Below are 22,842 nucleotides of genomic sequence, written 5' to 3' on the forward strand. Positions count from 1 at the left end.
TTCCAGGTAGGTCCGTGCTCTACCTCAATTATTCCGATTGAGAGAGTAGCAGAATTTTAAGGCAGAGTAATGTGGCCCAAATGTGAACTGTCATATTTCATAGATTATTCCAGATTCTAATATTGACTGCAACTTGACAGTTTGCTACAGATACCCTAAGTCATAGCCTAAAAATGATACCAATTATGATTTTTAGGAAACATCACATACATGCACTACTTGGATAAAATGGAAAAAACCCAGTACGTGCCTCATAAGTAATGATAAATGATATCTGCATTTTGCAATAAATCATTTATATTTCGCATTTCTGTCATTGTTGAAAGCCATGTTAATAGTGCAATCTCTACCATATGAGCTATTAACTTTTAATGACATTTGCAAAACATTAGTCAAATTTATGAGGTTTGTCCCAAAATATGATACAGCCATGTCACATTTTATTCAAAATTCATTAAGCCCATTTAGTTTAATTGTCTGAGAAAGAGATGCTGAAGGCATTAATGTTTTTGTGTGCCAGTGACAGATACTTGTATTTTATCTTTTATTATCCACAGATGGAGACACAAACACCTTTCCTTTTTTTTTTTTTCCAAAAGGGCAAGTCCGAGATGGTCCAATTATTTCAAAAGCCTCGTTATGAAAATGCTAAAGTACTGGCCTAGAGCCAATTTAAAATAATTTGTTTTGTTTTCAAAGTCATAAGTATATGATTACCTAAAAGTATTTCTATAATTCCTCAATTGTGTTTCGTTAAATATATGCTGTCCACACCCTTTCTAGTAATTTTAAACAAAACCCACTTTATGTTTTAAATTAAGCATTCATTTTGTAAACAGTATGATTCCCAAGAATCTGGCGAAAATGTAATGCTAACCTTCAAAGATCTGACTGTGACCACTCTCAGATGACATCTTGTCAAAAGATGCTTCCCCTCCTTTTGTGGCTGAAGGGTTCACAGAATCCTCCGACTGGCTTCTAGGGCGACTTTTAAATGTCGGTGAACGTACACTTCGCTCAACTTCCGCTTCCTGTTAGAAAACATGAAAGGGATTTGTGTTAAAAGCTATCAGTGGAACCAGATGCAGCTTTCCAGAGGGTTAGAAAGCAGGAGGGGGAGAAGGAGGGGGTTCTATCACGAGTGATGTTCTCCAATATGCTTCGGGTTACATTTTGCCAACTTTGCCAAGAACCGCAAACGGTTATCTGATTCTTCAGTTTACTTTTTCATCCCTGGTTCACTTCTGAATTAGCTTTTCGTTCATGTGGCCATTCCTGCCCCCCACCCCCACCCCCACCGCCCTTCCCTTCACAAAGAGGTAAAGTGGAATACGGGTCACACTATAACATAATATATGTTAATAGATGCAACTGCCTAGGCCTGAAAAATAGCGATGAGGGAATTACAGAAAATAGCAGCATGTAAACATTGTACACTTAAGACAGAAGGAAATGAGTTTTTGTAATGTCATGTTCACCCTATAATGATAATCTTAGCAATTATAGCACTCCTGAATCACAAGCCAATTCCACTACCATACAGTAAGTACAGTTTGTCACATCTTAAAGATTATGATCTGACTTCTTAGGATGGCAATTTAAAAGTGGGGAGATAAAATGACTCAAAGAAAACTATAAAGCAGATTTTTCCAAAAACGGGGTGCTAAGTGTTCCTCATTTGATATCTTGAGTAATATAATCTAATAAAGCAAAACAAGTCAATCAAGCGAAATGTTTTGAATTTTAAAAGCCAATGTAAGTAAGTGACCTTGAGAAGAAAAAGCCTATTAAAAACATCAAGTAAGGTGTTGGAAATATATTCAGTAGCTGCTCATAGGTTTAGATCTTGGAGTCTTAAGCTTTCTTTCCTAAAACAACTGGCATTTGAACAACGATGGGATGACTCGCTCTTTGCTTTTGCTACATCCTGAATACATCGGCATGTGAGTCAAGTGTAAGAAACAGCTAAAAGCACTGAAGCATTTCTTAGAGTCTATTCATTTTCTACTTATTCTATGGTTGGAAAAGACCAGCTTCTTAGCAAAGAAAAAAACATATATAAACCCTTTCGAATTTGCATACCCATTTACTATACATATAATCGATAGGTTTAATGACTCCATCTTTAAACAGGCATAGAATATAGCTGCAAATGAATAGGAGAAGCAGGAAAAGACATCTACATTTTTTCAGGACATTATTTCTTATGTTTGTGTTTGCAACTACTATCAAAACTCCAAAGTTTATAACATGCAGTGATATTTTATTTTGCTGAGATGAAAATTCCAGGCCTAGGGAAATGAGCTCTTGAGCTAGCGTCTGTCAAATCGCCTGTGTCCCCACCTCACTTTACTCTGGTGTCCTCTCCCACTGTCTTGTTGTCCAGTGACTGCTAGGTGGTTGAGATAGCATGTTTGTCTCTTTTCATTTGGTTGACTTAATTCAACTGCTAACATTTGGCAAAAATAAAATAACTAAAGACAACTTGATGATGGCCAAGAAGGTAGTCATTCTAAGAGTATTTGTGTTTGAAAGTTAAAGGTCGTGAACTCATACTGCTGTACTCAAAGGGTACTCTGGGATAGAAACAGGGAGATGTGATTTGGGGAAACTGTCTAAGCAACTGTTTCAGCCAATGATGACCTGGTAATTTATGTTCTATTGAATTAGCCATTTTGTTTTCATGATTGTCCAAAGCATAAGAGACACCACAGAGGCTACGTTTGAAAATACAATGTCCTATTTCCAAACGCTGATCCACCGATCTCAGTGGTCTTAAGAGAAGTCCCTCAGGACTCAGGCAAAGGGTAAGCAGGGAATAACTTCAGGAAGCTAAAGGATTTCTCAGATAAGGACGAATTCTTCTGTTTTCAGTCAAAGCAGCAATCTGCCTTAATCTCCTTCATCTGTTTGATATGTGTTGTGCTTTAATGAACGATTTACTTGGAGAAAAAATTCACAAGCAACAATAAATGAACAAAACCGTCATTGAGAGAGGAAATGCAGCATTTGATAATGAAAGACTTGGATCCGAGCTTTCCCGTGGCTCCTGATTATCTCTATGGGTTTGCTCCAGCTACTTGACTTCTTAGGACTAACTTTTCGCACGATATGTGAAGAGAGGTATTTGGTCACTAAACATTTAACCTTTAGTGACTAGCCACTTGTAGTGTAAGTGTATTTGAAATATAATAAAGATAAAGTATTCATTTTTATAACTGTTAATCTAGTGAGAGAGACGTTCTTTTAGTCAAATACCTAGGCAAAAGTAACTGCATTGTTTTAACCACCAAAAGGAGGGATATGTAAATCTCTGGATGTCTAAAAGGGAAGAATTATTCTAGTGAGGAAGGTCAGGCAAAGCCTCCCAAAAGAAAAGGTCTTCAGCTGATATTGAAGGATGAATGGCACTTAGCTAGGTGAAGGGACTCCAGATTTGAGAGAAAACATCTAAAAATGTCCTGCGCCAACAGAAAAGTGGGTGAAGGGAGACGTCGGACAGTGTAAGACATGACAAAATTATAATAATTTATAAATTATCAAGGGCTTATGGGGCAGGGAGGGGGCAGGGAGGGAGGGGAAAATGAGGAGTTGATACCAAGGGCTGAAGTAGAAAGCAAATGTGTTGAGAAAGATGATGGAAACAAATGTACAAATGTGCTCGACACAATGGATGTATGTATGGATTATGATAAGAGTTGTTTGAGCCCCCAATAAAATGATTTTTTTTAAATGTCCTGCTCTGGGAAGAAAAACAGCAATTGGAATGTGGCTGTAGTGGAGAAACTGAGTATGAACATGGGGCTAGATGACTTAGCAAAGGTAGGTTCCAAATGGTGTGGGGTTGATTCTGACACATAGTAACTCTACGTAGGGCAGGGTCCTATAAGAGACTCACTCATTCACTCACTCATTGCCATTGAGTTGTTTCAGACTCATATCAGCCCTACAGGACAGAGTAGACCTGCCTCTATGGATTTGCAATACTGTAAACTCTTATGAGAGTAGAAAACTTGTGGTTTAAAACTACTAACCCTGCAGTAAGCAGCTCGCCGTCTAACGCACGATGCCACCAGGAATCTGTCTGTTAGCAAAGGCTGGTCAAGGCTATTTAATTCAGAACGAAGAGCCCATATTTATTACCCTGCTCTTAGCAAAATGGGGGAGTTGTTAAAGGATTTTAAGTTAGTGTGTGTGGGGGGGGTGCACACATACTCGTGAGATATAATCAGGTCTGTAGGGTTACAAGTTCAGTCTACCATTAGAGCAGGGTGTCCAACCTACACACTATTGACATTTTGGACCAGATGATTCTTTGTGGTCGAGGAGCCTATATTCTCTGTGTTATCAGATGTTTAATAGGATTCAGCCACTTTCCCCTATGTAGCAGTAACATTGACCCCAGTTATGACAGACTATCTCCAGACATTGCTAAACCTTTTGAGGTGAGCAAAATCACTTAAGGTTGAAGATAACTGTTCAAGTGTAGACTAGATTGGATGATATGCATGGTCAGGTAGGAGCCTACTGTAGTGGTCCAGCTAGGCAATGATGATCTTGGAGAAGCTGTGATAATAGAGATGGAGAGACGTGAACTAGGCCAAAAGCTATTAAAAATATAAAATTGAAAAAGATAGGTAACAGATTAAATCTGAATTTTTGAGAGATGTCAAGGATAATTTTTATTTTTATTTTTGTTGGCACTACTGAATGGATTATGGTACCATTAAATATCAGAGAGCTTGGCCAATTTGGGCGAGAAGATCATGAACTGCATACCAAGATGCCCAAAAGGCAATTGAATTTGCGATTATAGAACTAGGAGTAAAGGTCTGAGCAGAACAAATGATCTTTAAGTCAACCACCTTGTGGTGACGATTAATTGAAACAATGGATGTGAACTTGTTTAGAGAGACAGTATATGAACTGTGAGGAAGAACAGGTTCAGAACCAAGACTTGAAAAATACAAATATTAAATACTAAGTCAGATGGGAAAGCAAACATGAATAATGAGCAAACGTATAAGGGATAATACATTTAAGAACAGTGAATTCTTGCTGAGGTTATAAATTTAGAAAATCATTGAAACAATCCTTTCAATTCATAGCACAAGTGCAAATTGTTTATCCACATTGCAAGTACAGATATTGGAAGACAGACTGAAATGATGAAGCAATGATTGGATATAGCATAGATGAGTATAGATATTTCCTTGAAATGTTTTCAGGTAAAGTGGAGGGATAACAAGAGAGGATTGGATATACATTGTTTACCTTGGTACATTAATTATGAGTTGAGATTAGCATATGGTACAAAGCATACAAGTCCTAAATTCTGAAACAAACATATGCAAAAGGTTTTGTAGCTATTTATTTCCTCCTGAGCAAAACTAACTACATCTTTGAAATTCTGAACTTTTCAAATATATTGCCATCATGACTCTGCATGCATTCCATTCACTTTTATAAAAGCCTGGAAGAGTTTCAGGTTCTCAAATTTAAATGAATGCAGGCTTTATCTGGCAAGACAGCACAAATTAAGGCCTCATAAACGTCTTTGGCATTAGATTTAAAGAACCCCCCACCTCCCCCCAAAAAAAGAACCCACCAAAACTATAAATGCAAAATTAGCATCAACCTCCCAGGTTATTTTCATCATATTTTATTTTATATTACATCTTAAGTTATTTCCCACTTATTTCTAGATTCCCACTGAAGGACATTCTCTGCCTTAATCATTCAGTCCTATAATGATGTAAAAGACTTCCTGATTTTTCATCACCCTGGATCATTTTCCCTAGGCCTGAGATGCACATTAACTCTGCCTCCCCCACCTCCCCCCCTCCCCCCACCCCAGCCCCACAGCCTGTGGAAAGGCCTACAACTTCCTAACATCCTTGAAAGAATGAGCCTGTTCATCCTATGGATATAAAACAACGTGGCTCATACTTACCTTCTGGAGTATAACCCCCCATACAGTACCATTCGATGCCATCACTCCTATTTCATATCACACAGCTGTCAGTTTGTATGTGTGCTGCTATAACACTGGGAGCTATACTCCACGGTAATCAAGACTGGGCAGTTTTCAGATTGGAATAGATTAGGAAGACCGGCCTGATGTTCTACTTCCTAAATGTAGCCAAGAAAACTCTGTTGATCTCAGCAGTATATTGTCCAATATAGTGCTGGAAGAAAAACCTGCTAGATTGGAAGTTACTCAAAATACCCAATGGCAGCACAAATGGACCTGAGTATCCCAAGAATGGTGACGACAACAGTACAGGCAGAGATAGCATGCTCTTCTGTTGTACCTAGGATTGCTAAGAGTCGGGGTTGGCTCTGACAGTCACTACCCATCGACCACAGTGTCCTTATTTTATTGGCATGGGGACTCAGTACAGAGAGGTTACCACTGTGGTCCTGAGTCACACACTCAGACAGGATTGAGTGCAAACTTCAAGCCCAGAAGGTCAACTTTGAAAAGAAAACATGAATACATATGAGCACCATCATGTATACATCTCTGATTCAGGTCTCGTCAGCATGTTTCCTAACTCAGATTGGGTGGTCTCATTTAGAAGCTGAGCAGGAACGTGATTATTTTATTATTGATGTTGACCTAACAGATTGCTGTGAAAGTGCAAGAGGACTGGCTTAAAAGTCATTGAGGTCCCCCCGTGTGCAAAGCCTGCGTTCAAGCTTTGTAGGGAGAGCGTATGATCGTGTCCCTTGGCCACCTCTTAGAGGCCGTGTTCATTCGACTTGCTGGGTGCCTGAGACAGCCTGTGACATTTTGTGTTCAAGGAGCACCAAAGACAAATTCTCCAGGAGATGCAGATTGTTGCTGCTACAAATCTTGATTTCACGCGGCATCACATTTAGGCGGTTAATTTTCCATGTAAAGAAGAAATACCACCTTCCTTGACTTCTCAGTCAGTAATAAATTTTGCATCATGCGCCAGTTGCTTTCACTTTCTTAAATAGGGCCCTAAAGTATTGTACGATTATCTTTATTAGTCGGAGACTCTATTCAGTCTTAAAAGAATTCTAATGAAAAGAAAACTTCTATCAAAGTATTTTAACTAGTTTCAATTGACCATATTACTGGCAATGGAAAAATCCCTAATGACTAAACCTTTTAAAGTTAATCAGCTTTAACACATTTTCAAACTGATATACCATTTGAGATTTGCATGTTAGTATGTGAAGTGTTTCCCTAAGTTTTACATTAAAATTTTTTAAAATTTTCCTCTTAACTTTTTGAAAGTGAGATAGCCCAATGATATTCCTCTAGAGTTACCAGAATGAAATTAAAGGTCCAAATAAAACAAAAAAAATTTATACACAAAATATCTTCCTAAAAAGTTTAGAAATGTGTGTTTATGTGGGAAGTGACCTACCAATTTGGAGTGAATCCATTGTGCTTACTGAAAAAGTACAAATGTCTTGAAATATATAATATTCCCTTAATTGTGTGGAGCTGGCAGCTAGTCATAATTTTTAAAAAGTGATTAAAACCAAAGAAATGTCTGCATCACATGATATAGAGTAGAACACCATGGCATTCTCTTGTATGTGATTAAAAATATTCTTATTGGCATATATGTCACATATCATACAGTTCAATCAATCATGTTAAGAAGATCTGTGTAGTCATCACCACAATCAATTTCAAAACATTTTCTTCTCATATTTGTTTATAGTTCCCTATTCCCCCCATACCCTCCACTGCCATGCCCTATCCAGTTACTATTCCTATAGATTTACTTATCTAGGATTTCACCTACAGAAAATTGCACAAAACACAAACAGCAAGACGGACCTTTCTAAGACTGCTGCTGAGGGGGTCTTAACCACCAACCTTTAGGAGGTAGTTGAGCACAAACTGTATCACAGAGGGACCTTGTCACAGCTGGGTTTAAATCCCAATTTTATCCCTTTCCAGATAATGAACGTGGGTTGGTTATTCTATAGGATTCCATTTGGTCTTCTGTTAAATCCTGATAATAGTGACTACTTGGGAGCAATACTGAATATGATAGTTGGTAGAATAAGCTACCCCACAGATCATTTTAATATACTAACAATTGAGTTTTCCAAACTAAAAGAGGTTCTAAAAATAATATTTTTTTCAGGTACTGTATTTGATTTCTGGCTGGAAAGTTTCTTTTAGGCAGTGAATCAAATATTCAGGCAAAATGTGAGCTCAATCAAACAAAAAGCAAAAAGGAATGACCACTAAGTCAACTCGAACGATGGAGCAATTTGCTCCCATAGCGACCTACAGACTTGGATACCCTATGGGAAAGTTCTAATCTGTTCTATAGGGTCAGTATATCCCTTAGAAAGAGTGAATTACTGTGTTCGACAGTGCAATGCTTTCACAAAATTGCCTTAAGAGACACAATATTCAATACCACAGAGGAACAGATGGCAAAGAAAGCTTGTTCAAGTCCGCTCTGCCTTGGGGACTGTGATCGCTGCTAGAAACAACCACGTGGGACTCCCGGAAGCCAGCTGTGGCCTCTAGAGAAGAAGTTCGCGGAGTGGCACCGAGGAATCACAGAAAGGATCTTATCTTTTCTAAAGTCCCCACCCCCTCCCCCGCCACTGAGTCAGCCCCTGTTTTTGCATCACGGAACTACACATAGTAAAAAAATGCCTGGGAAGCAGCCCCATGACTGAGGCCCATCCTTCCGAAGGCTCAGGGAAGAGTGGAAACCAGGCTAGCACTCAGGAGTGCTCATCTCATAGAAGCACATTTTGTAAATCCCCATGAACCACACAACAAGCTATCTTAAATTTAGCAGCACAGAAGGGGAGCTTCTAAGTGGATTGCCCATGGAACATCTTTATGATGCTGAAAGAGAAAAAGAGGGCTCTTCTAGGCCAATTAGATCAGCACTTTGCATGCGTGACAGAGGGATGGCTAACATTTGCTGCAACGAGGGAGAGAAGCAGAAACAAAATCGCCCTATAAATAGCTGTTGAACTTTCGCATGTGCCATCTTAAGGAACTTTCCATCTTCTTAACTCTGAAACGATCTGCTGTGAATTGTAACGATGTCCGTGGCCCGTGGAACAGTAGTGGGCATCATAAAAATAGTCTACGTTCCCAATCAGCAACATATGGAGCAGCTATCAAAGGTTAGAGACTTTGTCAACGATTGAAAATCTACAACAGAGATGAACAATCAAGAGCTTGGCCTTCAAGAGCTGATGCTCTTCCAGGTGCGTGAAATGATTCCCAGAGGCTATTGAATCTTGAGGTTGAGTTCAAGGACTAAACTGTGATTCACATGTGCCATTAATTAGCTCTGCTTCTATATTTTAGGTGATTCCTATAGTAGTTTACTCTTCTTTACTTGTATTTCAAAGCATTTTCTTAATTGAAAAAGAGGGGCAGGCTAACATATTACTAAAAAACAAAACAAAACCATTAACAACCACAAAAGAAACAAACAAACATGGGTTTATTGAATGGTCTGCATCGCTCCAATGACGATCAGCTGTCCTATGGGAGAGGTTCAGGGAGACTCTTCAACCACATTCATTGGTCAGTACACATTTTGCTGTCCAGCTAGCCACCTTGAAAACCTTACCTAGGTTAAATGGGAAAGGACCTGAGAAGTTAAACTAAAAAGAATGACTATTCTACAAAAACCATTATGTTTACCCTAGCTATTATTTCTTTGCATGCATATGAGGAACTCATGAAGAAAAAGAAGTGAATCCAATTAGCTCAATACAAATATTAATTTAATTCATAAGACTTACAACGGATTTCTAACCTAGTTCTCATAACTTAATGAAATGGACAGGTAGGAATTATCTTTTCTTTCAGATCTTTGAACTTAACTTCCATCCTTACTCCTTTTCAATAGACCAAGAGGGATTCTTTTTGTGTCTAAGGCTAATGATCTCACCCATACTCTGGTTCCCATCCCCCCCAGACCGCTCACTGCTGCAGCGGTTCTCATCTCTGTCTTTGCTGAGATCCCATCCTGCACTAATGAACTTGAAATCCCTGAATGTCAAACCAGGGGCTAAGTGCTTTTAAAACTTGTGCAGCTGATACCAAATACTCAATGAGGGGAAGGATAATTTTGTCTTGAATTCTTTGGTACCTTACTGCTTAGTTATCCAGCTTCTGGAATAAAGCTCATTAGGAAAAAAAGTATTCATAACATGGAAAAAATCAAAAGATATCAATGTTACATCCTTTTAATACCATCAAGCGCTACATCCTACAGACTTGCCATGGGAAATGTACTAAATCCATGCCATTACTATTACTGGCCAGAAATCCAAAGTTCAACACTCCCTGAAGATACTCAAAGGGCTGATCTTTGTCTTCGAGAAATGCAAATAATTTTGGACTTCCTAATAGCACTAGTATCCAGTAGCATCCTGATAACAGTATCCAGTTTCATATGTTTCAATGTAATGCTATTGTCATATGTATTTATTAAGTTGCCAACAAATAGTTTAGCTTCTCAGATGGTACAGGAACTGGCCATCATGCCACATGTGGTTTCTCATTCATGAATGAGATCAATGAAGTCATTGACTTAGTAGTTGTCTCAGAGTTATCACTTTAACTTTTGGAATATGGTATTTTAAAAACCTTTTAACTTCTTCCCCCTTCCTGACTTTTTCTCAAAGAACATCTAAGATAGGGGTGTTCATCTAATGTTAAAAATTAAATAGCAAAAGCAAAATATTCCAGGGGTTTGTAAAGAAAGATGTCTGACTACTTATATGGAACTTTAACAGAGAATAAAAGTCCACCAAACCTTAGCACACGATGCACCTAAATAGAAATCAAGAACAATTAAAATTAAATGAAAGGAAATTGGAAGTGAGGAATATTTGGGGGGGGGGGGGAAATCACCAGAAGAGGAAGTTGTTGCTTATCTTTCCACTTCCAGCCATATGATGAACTCTACAATTTAGTGAGCATATCTAGGCCTGTGCTTGACCATAGAGGACTATGGAAGCCTGTGAAACTAGAACACCAGAAAAGCATAAGGAGAGATGTAGGGCATACGTTGAAAGCATGCCGTGTGATTTTCATAATAAGAATCTTGATTGTAGATCCCTTGTTATTCCCCTGTCCCTGACCTTATTGACTCACTGAGGGATGATATATCCAGGAAGCACTGATGAAACACATACTATCTTCTAGTTCTTTAATATTTCCTTCCCCACTATTATAGCCTTAGTTTTGCCTCACTAATCTTGCTAGACCTGCATATATGTACACTTATACAACCAAAATCTTTCAATGCACAAAACGCAAGATAGATAAATGCCTCAGGAACAGTAATGGTAGCAACAATTCCCTGATGGCACAGGAAAAGGGGGCAGGGAAGGAGAGAAGGGTAACTGATAGCAATGGTGAATATATAATCCCGCTGGAGGGGAATGAACAAAGAATTGTAGGTGAATGGATGCATTGGCTGGTGTAAAATATGGCAATACCTATATACATGTATCTGTATCTGTGTATGTAAATATGATATACTAAGGGTCCATGGGGTGGTAGGGTGGGGGAGGGAGGAGATAAAGGGTAGCTGATATCAAAGAGTTCAAGAAGAAAGAAAATGTATTGGAAGTGATGATGACAGCAATGGTACAATTACGTTTGATCTAATGGAACTATGGAATGTAATACTATCTGTAAGAGCTCCTAACAAAATGTTTAAAAAAAAAAAAGAGAGAGTCTTGAAACTGAGTGTTGCCTCCAGGAAACTGAAGACAAAGAGGCTCTAGGATGAGAACAAGCGGGGGGCCTGCTGGAGAGATGGTGGTCATCTTCTGTTGATCTCAGGAATGCTGTGCTTGCATCATCTTTAAAGGGACCCTGCCCCCAAAAGATTTCTTACAGTAGTGGGTTGGTTGAATCAAGAAGAAGGTCTGGAATATATAACCAGATGCAGAAATCCATCTTGTGTGTAATGTATGTATCCAGTGGTGGTGGTAGAACAGGGGTATGGAGTCACAGGTTAGCAACCAGAGCTGTTATTTAGGGAAGGGTATACCTGAAGGACAAGAAGGGCCAAAGGAATATACAGACCTTCCCCATGCAACATAGTCAGCCTTTGAGTATTGCTATTCTCAGAGTTCACAAATTCTGATTTATATGTGTAGCAGTCATGTAAATCAGGGCTCTTTTGACCACTAGAAGGTTAGACTGAGAACACACTTGTAGAAATAATGTGTGAAAACATCTAAAATTTGTCCAAAGACCTAAACCTACCTGCACATTAAAAATGCTGAGCATATCACATATATTATAACCAATGCTTACAATGTACAAGAGATACTCAAATAAGATTGGCAATTGATTTTGCGTCAGAAACCATGGAAGGTATATGGAATGGCATATGTGAAACCCTGGCAGCATAAAGAAATAGAAACTGCCAAGTAAGAATTCTGTGCCTAACAAAAATATTGTTCAAAAGTACATAAAATGAAGGCAATGCCAGATATGCAAAATATAAACGAGTCTATAATATTTTCTAATAATTAAAAATAATTTTATTACATATTTTAAATTTGTTAATGAAAATATCCCATGAGATGCTAGAAGGAATCCCTCAATTTGAAATGAAAGGACACTAGACAGGAATTCAGAATAAGGAAGAAATAAAACTCTTTAGAAGTGCTTATTACACACATAAATACAAAAGTCTGTATTATTTTTTTTTAAAAACTCTGTATTATCACATGCTTGATTTGTAACTGCATTTTTTGACCTGCATGATATCAAACACAGATACATAAAACAACTATACTTTTATTCCTCAGCATCCAATATATTTAGATGTACTTTTTGACAAGAGGAAAGAAGGATGGGTCTTCATAGAAATAGAGTTGTTGTTCACTACTCACACTGGATTATCAATCCAAAGTAGATTGTTTGAAATTTGGGATGTTAGTAATGGGTTTTCCTTTGGAATGATGGATATGTTTAGAAGGGTACACAGGTGGTAACCTCACAATATTATAAATGCATTCAATGCCATTGTTTAGTCACTCTAACGTTGTTAGCTTATGAGTTTCATCCCAATAATTTATTTTTAATTAATTAAAAAACAAGTTGAAAATATTTCTAAGAGTGAAGAAATCCCCCTAAATTCATGTGATAAAGCACAAATACTTGCTTACAGCCATCATTTTATTCATTTAATTTTATATTAGACATAATTTTATGTAGCTTGGATTTTTGATGCACTTAAAGAATAAAATTACAAATTATGAGTGTATTTAAATATAGATTGGGAATAACCCACAAGGATGATAATTATTTGGGGGAATGGGATTGCTCTGTCTTAAACAGCATTCTACTATTTCAGCTACTATGTTTGATAATTGACTGCAATGGCCATACAGAACTCACAGTATACTTTCGTGATGATAGGATTTATTACAGAAATTAACAGGGGACAATTCCGGTGACATGCTCACGATACACTTGTTTAGTCAGCTATGTTCCTGTAGGCTACTCATAAATGCCCGGGGGCACGCCACTCCACTGTAAGCCTCAATCCAAAGGCACTGAGCTCCCACCCTGAGGGTCAATGAACCCAACCGACCCAATGAAGTGCCCAGATGCATCCCACTCCACTATCCAGCCTCCTGCCCCAAGCACTCCCTTTTATTTGTTTGGTGGACCTAGAAGTCCACCAATCTGGCTCATCCTCTGGATCTTGGTTCTTCTTTGCGGCTGCTCCGCTGATGTCACAGCGATCTTCCGGATCAAGGCTATTCACTGTTCAGGAGTCTAGTGGGCCAGACTTGATGGTGATGAAATCCCTTATTCTGCTTCCCAAAGGGCTCGTTTTATAGGCAGCAGGATGCCAATTACAATAAATCCTGTTAACAAACACTCACAACTGAATCCTCTCAGTAGCTACCCCCACCTTTTCCTGTCTAGATTTATCAGGAAATAGTCATTTGATGAGAATTAGAGACTACAGCTACAAGAGGCACATTAAATAACTCACTGCCAAAAAATAAAAAAATAAAAATAACTCACTGCCCTGCACGGTGGTCAATGTGGAATGCATACCTTTTGAATCTATCTGATTTTTATTATGCAGTTCACATATACTGGTTTTAAAAACCACTATAAGAGGATGCAGTTCTTTTTTTATTTTAAGGAGCCCTGGTGGCCTAGGGGCTATGCCTCGGGCAGTGTTCTGCAAGGTCAGAAGGTTGAAACCATCAGCTGCTCCTTGGGAGAAAGACAGGGCTTCCTGTTCCCATAAACAGTTACAGTCTCTTCTGTAGTTCTACTCTGGGCAGTAGGGTTGCTGTGAGTCAGTACTGACTGGTCGGTAGGCAGTGTGTAGAGTATCTTATTGGTTCTGACTTATGCAGCCTCTATGTGACACTGTACGATGTACAGACAACAGAAGGGTGCACTGCCTGGCCCTGGGTCATCCTCACAAGTGCTGCTGTTTTTGAGACTATTGTTGCAGCTACCGTAGTAATCCATGTCCATGAGAGTCTCTCTCTTCCTCTGGCCCTCTACTTTATTCAGCATGATGTCCTTTTCAGGAACTGGCCTTTCCTAATATGTGCAAAATATATGAGATGAAATTCACCATCCAAGCGTCTAAGGAGCATTCTGGACGTACTTGTTCCAAGACAGATTTGTTTGTTTTTCTGGCAATTCATGGTACTTTCAATATTCTTTGCTAACGCCATAATTCAGATACATCAGTTCTTCTCGGGTCTTCGTATTTATTGCTCAAATTCTACATGCATTTGAGGTCATGGAACAGACCATGGTTCGGGTCATGAAGGTGCTTTGGGAACAAAGGTGTTCCTTCCTCCTCAAGGTAATGTCCTTGCTCTTCACTGTCTTACAGAAGTGTGTGCAATATATTTGTCCAGTGCAGTAGGCTGTTTGATGTCTTGACTGCTGCTTTCGTGAATATGGTTGGGAATCACACAGTGAAATCACTGACAACTTCAAACTTTTCTCTGTTTAGTATGACATTGTCTACTCTCCGGTTGTTTTTCTTTCCATTGAGTTGCCTTCCACACCCAAGGCTAGTCCTTAATCTTCATCAAGAAAGGCTTCAAGTCCTCTTCACCTTCAGTATGCAAGGTTGTGTCCATTGTGTATTGAAGGTTGTTAATACCCGTGCTGAGTTCTTCATACAGTTCAGCTTCTTTGATTATTTGCACAGCCTGCAAATTGAAGAAGTATGATGAAAAGCTATAACCATGTTGTACTGCTTTCCTGATTTGAAAGCACTCAGTATTCCCTGGTTCCGTTTCAACGACTGGCCCTTGGTCCATGTACACGTCACAGATGCACACAATGAAGTGTTCTGGAATTCCAATTCTCTTCAATGTTGTCCATAGTTTGTTATTATTCACACAGTAAAATGTCTTTGTATAGTATATAAAACCCAAGTAAATACCTTTTGGTACTCTCAGCAAATGAAATATACCTATCTACTCTCAGCAATGAAATATTTCATGCTTCATCTGTTTCTGAATCCAGCTAGAATTTTCCTCAGCTCCCTGGTAATACATTGCTCCAACCATTGTTGAATTATTTTCAGCAAAATTTTACTTGCATGTGATATTAAATTTTTGGATAATTTCCTCTTTCATGTTAGTCACCTGTCTTTGGAATGGACAGTAAAATGTGTCTTTCCCAGCCAGTTTACCCAATAGCTGACTTTTAAAGTTCTTAGCACAGAAAAGTGTTTCCAGTGTTTTACCAGCTTATTGAAACATTTCAATGGAAATTTCAACAATTCCTGAAGTCATTTATTACAAGTACCTTCAATTGAAGGCAGATTGAAATTTGCCTTCAGTTCTTGACCATATGTTACCTCTTTAAAAGGTTGAGTGTCTACAAGACAGTGACTCTGTATTCCTCCCATAGTCTTTTGATGCTCCCTGTATCCTCCAATAGTTTTCCCATAGGGTTCAACCTGAGTGAGGATTGACTCTTTTCTCCAATTCTTTCAGCTTGAGATATGATGAGTGTGTTCTTGTTTGACTTTGTAACTACAAGTCTTTGCATATTTCATTATAATACTTTGTCCTCTCAAGATTTCTATTTAGCTCTTTTACTTCATCATTTCCTTCAGACCTTCTAAGCTAGTCTACATTCAAGAGCAAGTTTCAGAATCTTCTGTATTCACTTTGATCTTTATTTTCTTGTCTTAACAACCTTTTGCTTTCTTCATGTACGGTGTTCTTAATGGCAATCCACTACTTGTGAGATCTTCTGTCATGAGTGTTAAGTATATCCGATTTACTCTTAAGTTTGTTCTCTACGTTCTGGTGAAATATACCCAAGAACATATGTTGATGTTCTTCAACTCCAAATTGTACTTACATCTGAGTATTTGAGGATCTGTTCTATTGCCATTCCTTGGTCTTCTTTTAAAAATTTTAATAAATCATTTGATTGGGGGCTTTTACAACTCTTATAACAATCCACACATCCACTGTGTCAAGCACATTTGTACATATGTTGCCATCATCCTTTTCAACATACTTTATTTCTACTTGAGCCCTTGGTTTCAGCTCCTCATTTTATCCCTCTGTCTCCCACCCACCCACTCCCATAAACCCTTGATAAACTATAAATTATTATTGTTTTCATATCTTCTGATAGCTGTTAATATTAAGACTTTTCCATTGTCACTTATTATAGATGCACTCAATTTGATTCCCATGTATTCCATCTAAAAAGGTTCATAGGCACCATCGTTGGTTATGCTATTGAAAAAGTATTTACAAGGAAGAAGTAAAATTGTAAAGTTACTCCAAAATCCTATGTGATTTTGAGCCTTGTTTCTATCACCAAGGTTATATTTCTCAACTACTGATTCTTCCTCTTTGTTCCCATCATTTGCATTCTTGTTTCCAATAATTTTCAGTGCTTTTTGATTGATGTTTGATCAATTTCAGACTGAAGAAATTGATAGGATTTTTCAACTTCATCACTCTCTTTAGTAGGTGTGTAAATATAAATAACAGTTGTAGTAATTAGACTTCCTTAAATGTGTATAGATATCATCCTGTCACAGCATGGTACTTCAAGATAGTCAAAATAAATTAATTTAATATTAATGCACATTTTCATACTATCGACATATATATATATAAACATATATTTTGTTTCCACCACTGGCTGTGACACCAATAACCTGGTCCAAAATATTCTTTTTGGTATTGATTACAATGCCATTCCTCTAGAAATTGTCATTGTCAGACTAGTCAACAGTGAGACTGTCTGATTCAACATGACCAATTCCAGTCTATTTCAGCTACCTAATGCCTAAGATACTAACTTTATGCCTTCCCTGTCATTTTTGGATGACTTCCAGTTTAGGATTATAAATGGATACTTGCAGCTGTTTCTCCTCGTTATAAGTCATGCCCCATCACTCAACAGAGGTCGCAAAACTTTGACCCCTCCATGCCTGTCATGATGATGGACCCCTTTGAGGAGGCATGTTCCAATGGAGGTTCGAGTGCCTTCCAGCCTCAGGGCCCTTCCTCTGATGACACGTCTGTCAGCACTCAGCTGCTTTTCTTATGGGTTTCAGTAGCGAATCCCTCCCAAGTAGCCAGTCTAGTCCTTCTTTGTGGTCTGTTTTTAGCCTAGAAGCTCCCCTGAAGCCTGGTCACCTTTGGTGACTCTGCTGGTATTTCAACTGCTGGTGATGTAGCTGCCAGCATCAGGGAACATGCCAGTCAGCACAGCACATCCAACTGGCAGACAAGTAGTAAGTTCTAAGAGTATAGAATGGAAAAACAAGAAATAAAACATGCACACCATTTAGATAAATTCTGCTGAAAAATAAAAACGCCCATATAATTATTTTTCCAACTAAATCAGAGGACTAAAATCTACATCAGGTGCGAAAAATGAAACAAAAACAAACAGAAAACAAAATGAGATGATTTCTTGTTAAGGACAAACAACCACAGATTCACGTCAGCTAGCATTCACTGATAGGCTGGTAGCTTTGTTGGTAGTAGTCTTGGTTCCCAAATCAAATCTGAGGGCATTCGTGCAAGATTAATCCTAAAGGCATCCTACCAGCAATTGTAATGTGCAAGGGCTCACTGAGAGGGACAACTGGCTCCTTTTTGCAACCAATTTACTTTTAAATACAAGTTAGGGAAGACAAATAGATTAGGGCAGAAATGCAAGTCTCAGGTATCACTAAAAATGAAATAAATTAGTAAATCTTAGTGAGAAGAGTGTAGGGGTTATGCCTCAGCCTGTGATGACCTAGTACACGGTTCAAACCCACCATCAGCTCCACATGAGAAAGACTGGTCTTTCTAATCTCTTAAACAGTGACAGTTTCAGAAACCTATAGTGGTTTGCTATGAATCAGCATGACTCCATGGGTGAGTTTGGTTGGAGTGATAAGGGTAGCTATTTTTATTTCTTTCTTTCTTTTTTTTTTTTTTTTCTGGTGTCTTCAATTTTTTTTTAATAATCATTTTATTAGGGGCTCATACAACTCATCACAATCTGTACATATGTCATCTGTGTCCAGCACTTTAGTCAAATTTTTTTTTTCTTTTTTAACATTTTATTAGGGGCTCATACAACTGTTATCCCAATCCATACACACATCAATTGGGTAAAGCGCATTTGTACATCGTTTCTCAAAACATTTTCTCTCCATTTAAACCCCCGACATTAGGTCCTCATTTTTCCCCTCCCTCCCCGCTCCCCCCTCCCGCATGAGCCCTTGATAGTTTATAAATGGGTATTTTGTCATATCTTGAAGGGTAGCTATTTTTAATGTTAGCTATTTGTAATGTCTGCCTTAGCCTGTTATGTTTGAAGCTTGTTTGTACTTTTTTCCTATAAAGACAATCCCTAAACATGGGTTTTTACAAAAGTGCAGCAAGGACGAAGCAGCTAGAGTTTGACTCCATTTAGCTAAAATGTTTTCTGACAAATAGATTTTTGTATTTCTGTAGGTATAACTATTTTATGAGAGGCTTTTAAGAATCCAAATATAAAAAAAATCTGTTTTTCTACTCTCTAATCACATCTGATCACATAACTATATTCCTGTAGCCTAGAGCATTGCTGTAATATTGGCAAAGTCTGTTTGCTGAGTTTGGGCAACACACATTGCTGGAAGGTATGGTCAGTCTCGAAATCGCCAGGTTTTAGGGAGCGCTGGTTTTGGAAGAAAGAGAGAAAAATGTTACTGTGTAAATTCAGAAGTGGGCAATTGTAAAATGTAGCAATGAATTTGCGGGGGGCGGGGGGTGTGGAGCAACTAAAGAAAGCATTCTCTGTGATAGGTCATTATTCTTTTCAGGTGTCATAGCTAATAATTCTCAACTTAGGGGAAAAATAGCTAATTCTTCAAGATTGGTGCCCCAAATCAAAGGCTACAATCCACTCCTTGTAAGCCATAACAGTAAAAAGTTAATCTGGTAGATTACAGTAAGCCAATATCCAAAAGATTCTATGCTATTTATTTACAGAAATTAGAAAAACATATTTTAATAAAATGGCCCGAGATATAAACCCAGGAGCTGAAGCTGAAGGAGAAAATAATTCATTTGGAAGCCAAATGGTCATAGTATTAAATGTCTACTACCTTCAAGGTCTCCTATCTCCTATAGAAAGATAGAAAGTCAAAAGAATCAGTGTGACACTCTGACCTGGTCAGAGCACGTGCATGGGGCGGGGGTGGGGCGCGTGCAGTGAACACTGCGGATGTTCTCTCCAGCTTTCTGATCTTCCTGAAGATGCTTCTTTTATAAGAGAGCATGTAATTTAAAGCCTCTATAAAGGAAAAACAGCGTTCTCAATCACCATTTTAAGTGTTCCGTTTACAGTGAAACATTGTGTAGCAAAATATCTAGGCAAATGATATCATAAATATAGTTTCCATACAGATCATGTTTCCAAACTTTAACTGTAATTCTTCATTGTCTGGACGCTAATTGTTGCTCTACAATTTTTACCTGTCTGCTAAATTGCTTTTAAGAATGCCACTTTGCATATTGTTGCAGTTATTTTTGACAAAGTGCCTCACAATTGGCCATTAAAAGGTATCTAAATTTGGCAGTTGGAAAGGATGTACAATCCCAGACAACTTCTGCAGGTAGAAGGTTTTGCTTTAAGTAACTCTGGAGCCCTGGAGGCATTGTGGGCGACTCAAGGCGCTGCTGACGGTGAGGAAAGGTAACAGTTTGGAACCGCCAACCTCTCTGAAGGGCAGGGTGAGGCTTTCTATTCTCATGAAGATGGATAGTCTCCGAAACCCACAGGGGCAGTTCTACCCTGCCCTAGCGGGTCTCCATGAGTCGGGATGGACTGGCTGTGAGTGAGGGCTGGCTTGGCTGGTTGGTTGGTTTGGTGGTTCAATGGTCCAGGCACTTGGCTGTGACTGAAAGGTTCGTAAAGCAAACAGACCCACACCTCCGTACTGGAAATCCTACGGGGAAGCTCTGCAAAAATCTTAACATGTTTAAAAGCAAAATCATCATTTGGAAGGCTCCTCACAAAAGCCATAATATTTTCAATAGCCTCTTACACACGCGAGAGCTGAACAATGCATAAGGAAGAGTGAAGGGAGGCGGATGCCTTCAGAGCGTGGTGTTGGTGAAAATAGGAAGTGCACTGTGTTCCCGAAGGACAAACGAATCGCCTTGGTAAAGTAATGAAATGGAGTAAGAGAGGAAGACCCCCAATGAAATGGGTTCGCCCAGTGACTGCAACCAGGGTCATGGAGCTCACAATGATTGTGAAGATGGTGAGGGACCGAGCACCGTTGTATTCAGTTGTACTGAAGTCACCGAGTCAGGACCAACCTGACCCATGGCACCTGACAACACCAGCAATAACATCATGAATGTTTAATAAAAGGCTTTAAGATGAATGCCTGTATAAATATATCCTATGTAATAATATTTGACAAATGATTAATTATGTCATTTTATGACCTGTTGTTTTTACTTCAAAATTAAACAGCAAATTTTGAATGGTACAGAAGCATGTCAAGTGAAAAGCACATCTTCTTTGACTCCAAAACTATACTTTCTCATATCTGTCTATTCAGAGCCAATTCATCTAAGATATGCATAAACATATTTAAGCATGCCACCATTGTACACTAATGAAATTGTACTCCATACACTGTTCATTCATTTCCATTTAACAGTAAATATTGGAAATTGTGTGTTTTATCATACATAGTCCTTACTTATTTTTTTCAAAGCTGAATGCTATTATAAAATGTGAAATATAGCATGTTGGAGCTGTCTTTATCAAATGCGAACTTGAGATTACATGAATAGGTGAAAATCTCAGGTTGTCACCCTGGGGAAAACTGAACAAAGTGTTCCATCGAGCTTTTTCCGGCTGTTTAAATGACCTTGAACATCTAGGAGGAGATCATTCAGAAACCCCTGAAATTTTAAAAAGCAAACGAACAAAAAACTCAAATGAAAGAAAGTAGAGCAATCCAGCATTTTTATGTTTGGTACTATTGGAAACTACTTTCTCTTCTTTATAACTTATTCTTCTCGCAAGATCTGAGAAGATGCGATGAAGAGTGGCCTCACCCAGGAAGGAGTCCAGGGACTTACTAAGGTGAACATAGCAGGGAGAAGTAGAGGCCAGGATCAAAGGAGCACCCACAGACCTGACAAGACCCGTCCCTCTGATTTCATGCCAACCACATTTTCTGAGTGATTAGTCCAGGCAAGAGGCTTCCTTGGTTTTAATCGAGAAAGACAAATGACAATTCAACACAACATATGCTCAGTCTCAGGTGAGTGATTATCGACTATAATTGCAAAAGGAGTCTGCTGCAAATATTAACACTACAGGTAGCTTCTTCTTTAGTGCAGGGGGAAGAGTTCGTAGTGGCCTGCCTCTGTGGGAGGAAATTGGGTGCTACTGATGGGAGAGTATCCCCAAGGAATTAATCCTAGAAAGCTGAAATCATATATTCAATAATTTCCAAGCAACTGTTATATTAAGTATTCTTCATGTAAATCCTGAAGTTTAGCAATTTTATGTACCTTGACAAAGCATGAGATTTAAAAACTGCTAAAGAGATGACTATCTCTCAAATGACTTTTATTAAGTAAGCCTCCTACCCAGAACCATGCAGAGTTTCCTACATTACATATGTTTGTATCACATCTGATTTTGCAAGGCTCTGTTTTCCTGCTATTACGCAACATACTACAGTGGAATAAGCATTGTTTGGGGTGAGAGATACACTTGGTTTCATAATTCATTTCTACTAGCTGCTGGTTGCGTCTTTTCTGCATAGTTTCTTCTAGCTCAGAGGTTCTCAACCTTCCTCATGCCCCGGCCCTTTAATACAGTTCCTCATGTGGTGGTGACCCCCGACCTAAAATTATTTTTGTTGCTATTTCACCACTGTCATTTTGCTACTGTTATGAATCGAGTGACCCCTTGTGAAAGGGTCATTTGACCCACAGAGGGGTCATGACCCACAGGTTGAGAACTGCTGTCCGCGCTTCATAGTGCCTCACAGTTTGGCAGAGGTAAGTGAGGTAATCTGTAGACGAGTTTTATACCAAAAGGACTCATGGCAAGCCTGTTGCCACAGCGCAACTGTCCCAGAATATTTACAAGGCTATATATAGAAGTCTTAATGGAAGCACAATATTATGAATTTGTCTCAGAAACTGGCTAGTGGGTTTGACCTTCCACTTGGCCACAGGGTCTCCAAACAGACACACACAGACACACAGACAAGACAGATATAAATATAGGCATTGATAGTATGCCTCAAAGCTAAAACTTAATAGTTCTATTAAAAGAAA

General features: G+C 38.6%; 1 protein-coding gene across 1 annotated transcript in view; it reads right to left on the reverse strand.

The window, feature by feature from the left end:
- Nucleotides 1–872: 872 nt before the first annotated feature.
- Nucleotides 873–22,842, reverse strand: part of LOC123522572 — a 218,066-nt gene continuing 196,096 nt past the window's right edge. The window contains exon 3 of the mRNA XM_045298002.1: nucleotides 873–1,031. Coding sequence (XP_045153937.1) covers nucleotides 873–1,031 — 159 coding nt within the window. The remainder of the gene's footprint in view (nucleotides 1,032–22,842) is intronic.

The sequence above is a fragment of the Echinops telfairi genome, unplaced genomic scaffold, assembly GCF_000313985.2.
Source record: "Echinops telfairi isolate 266 unplaced genomic scaffold, ASM31398v2 ScPeMD7_4;HRSCAF=17, whole genome shotgun sequence".
Lineage (NCBI taxonomy): Eukaryota > Metazoa > Chordata > Mammalia > Afrosoricida > Tenrecidae > Echinops > Echinops telfairi.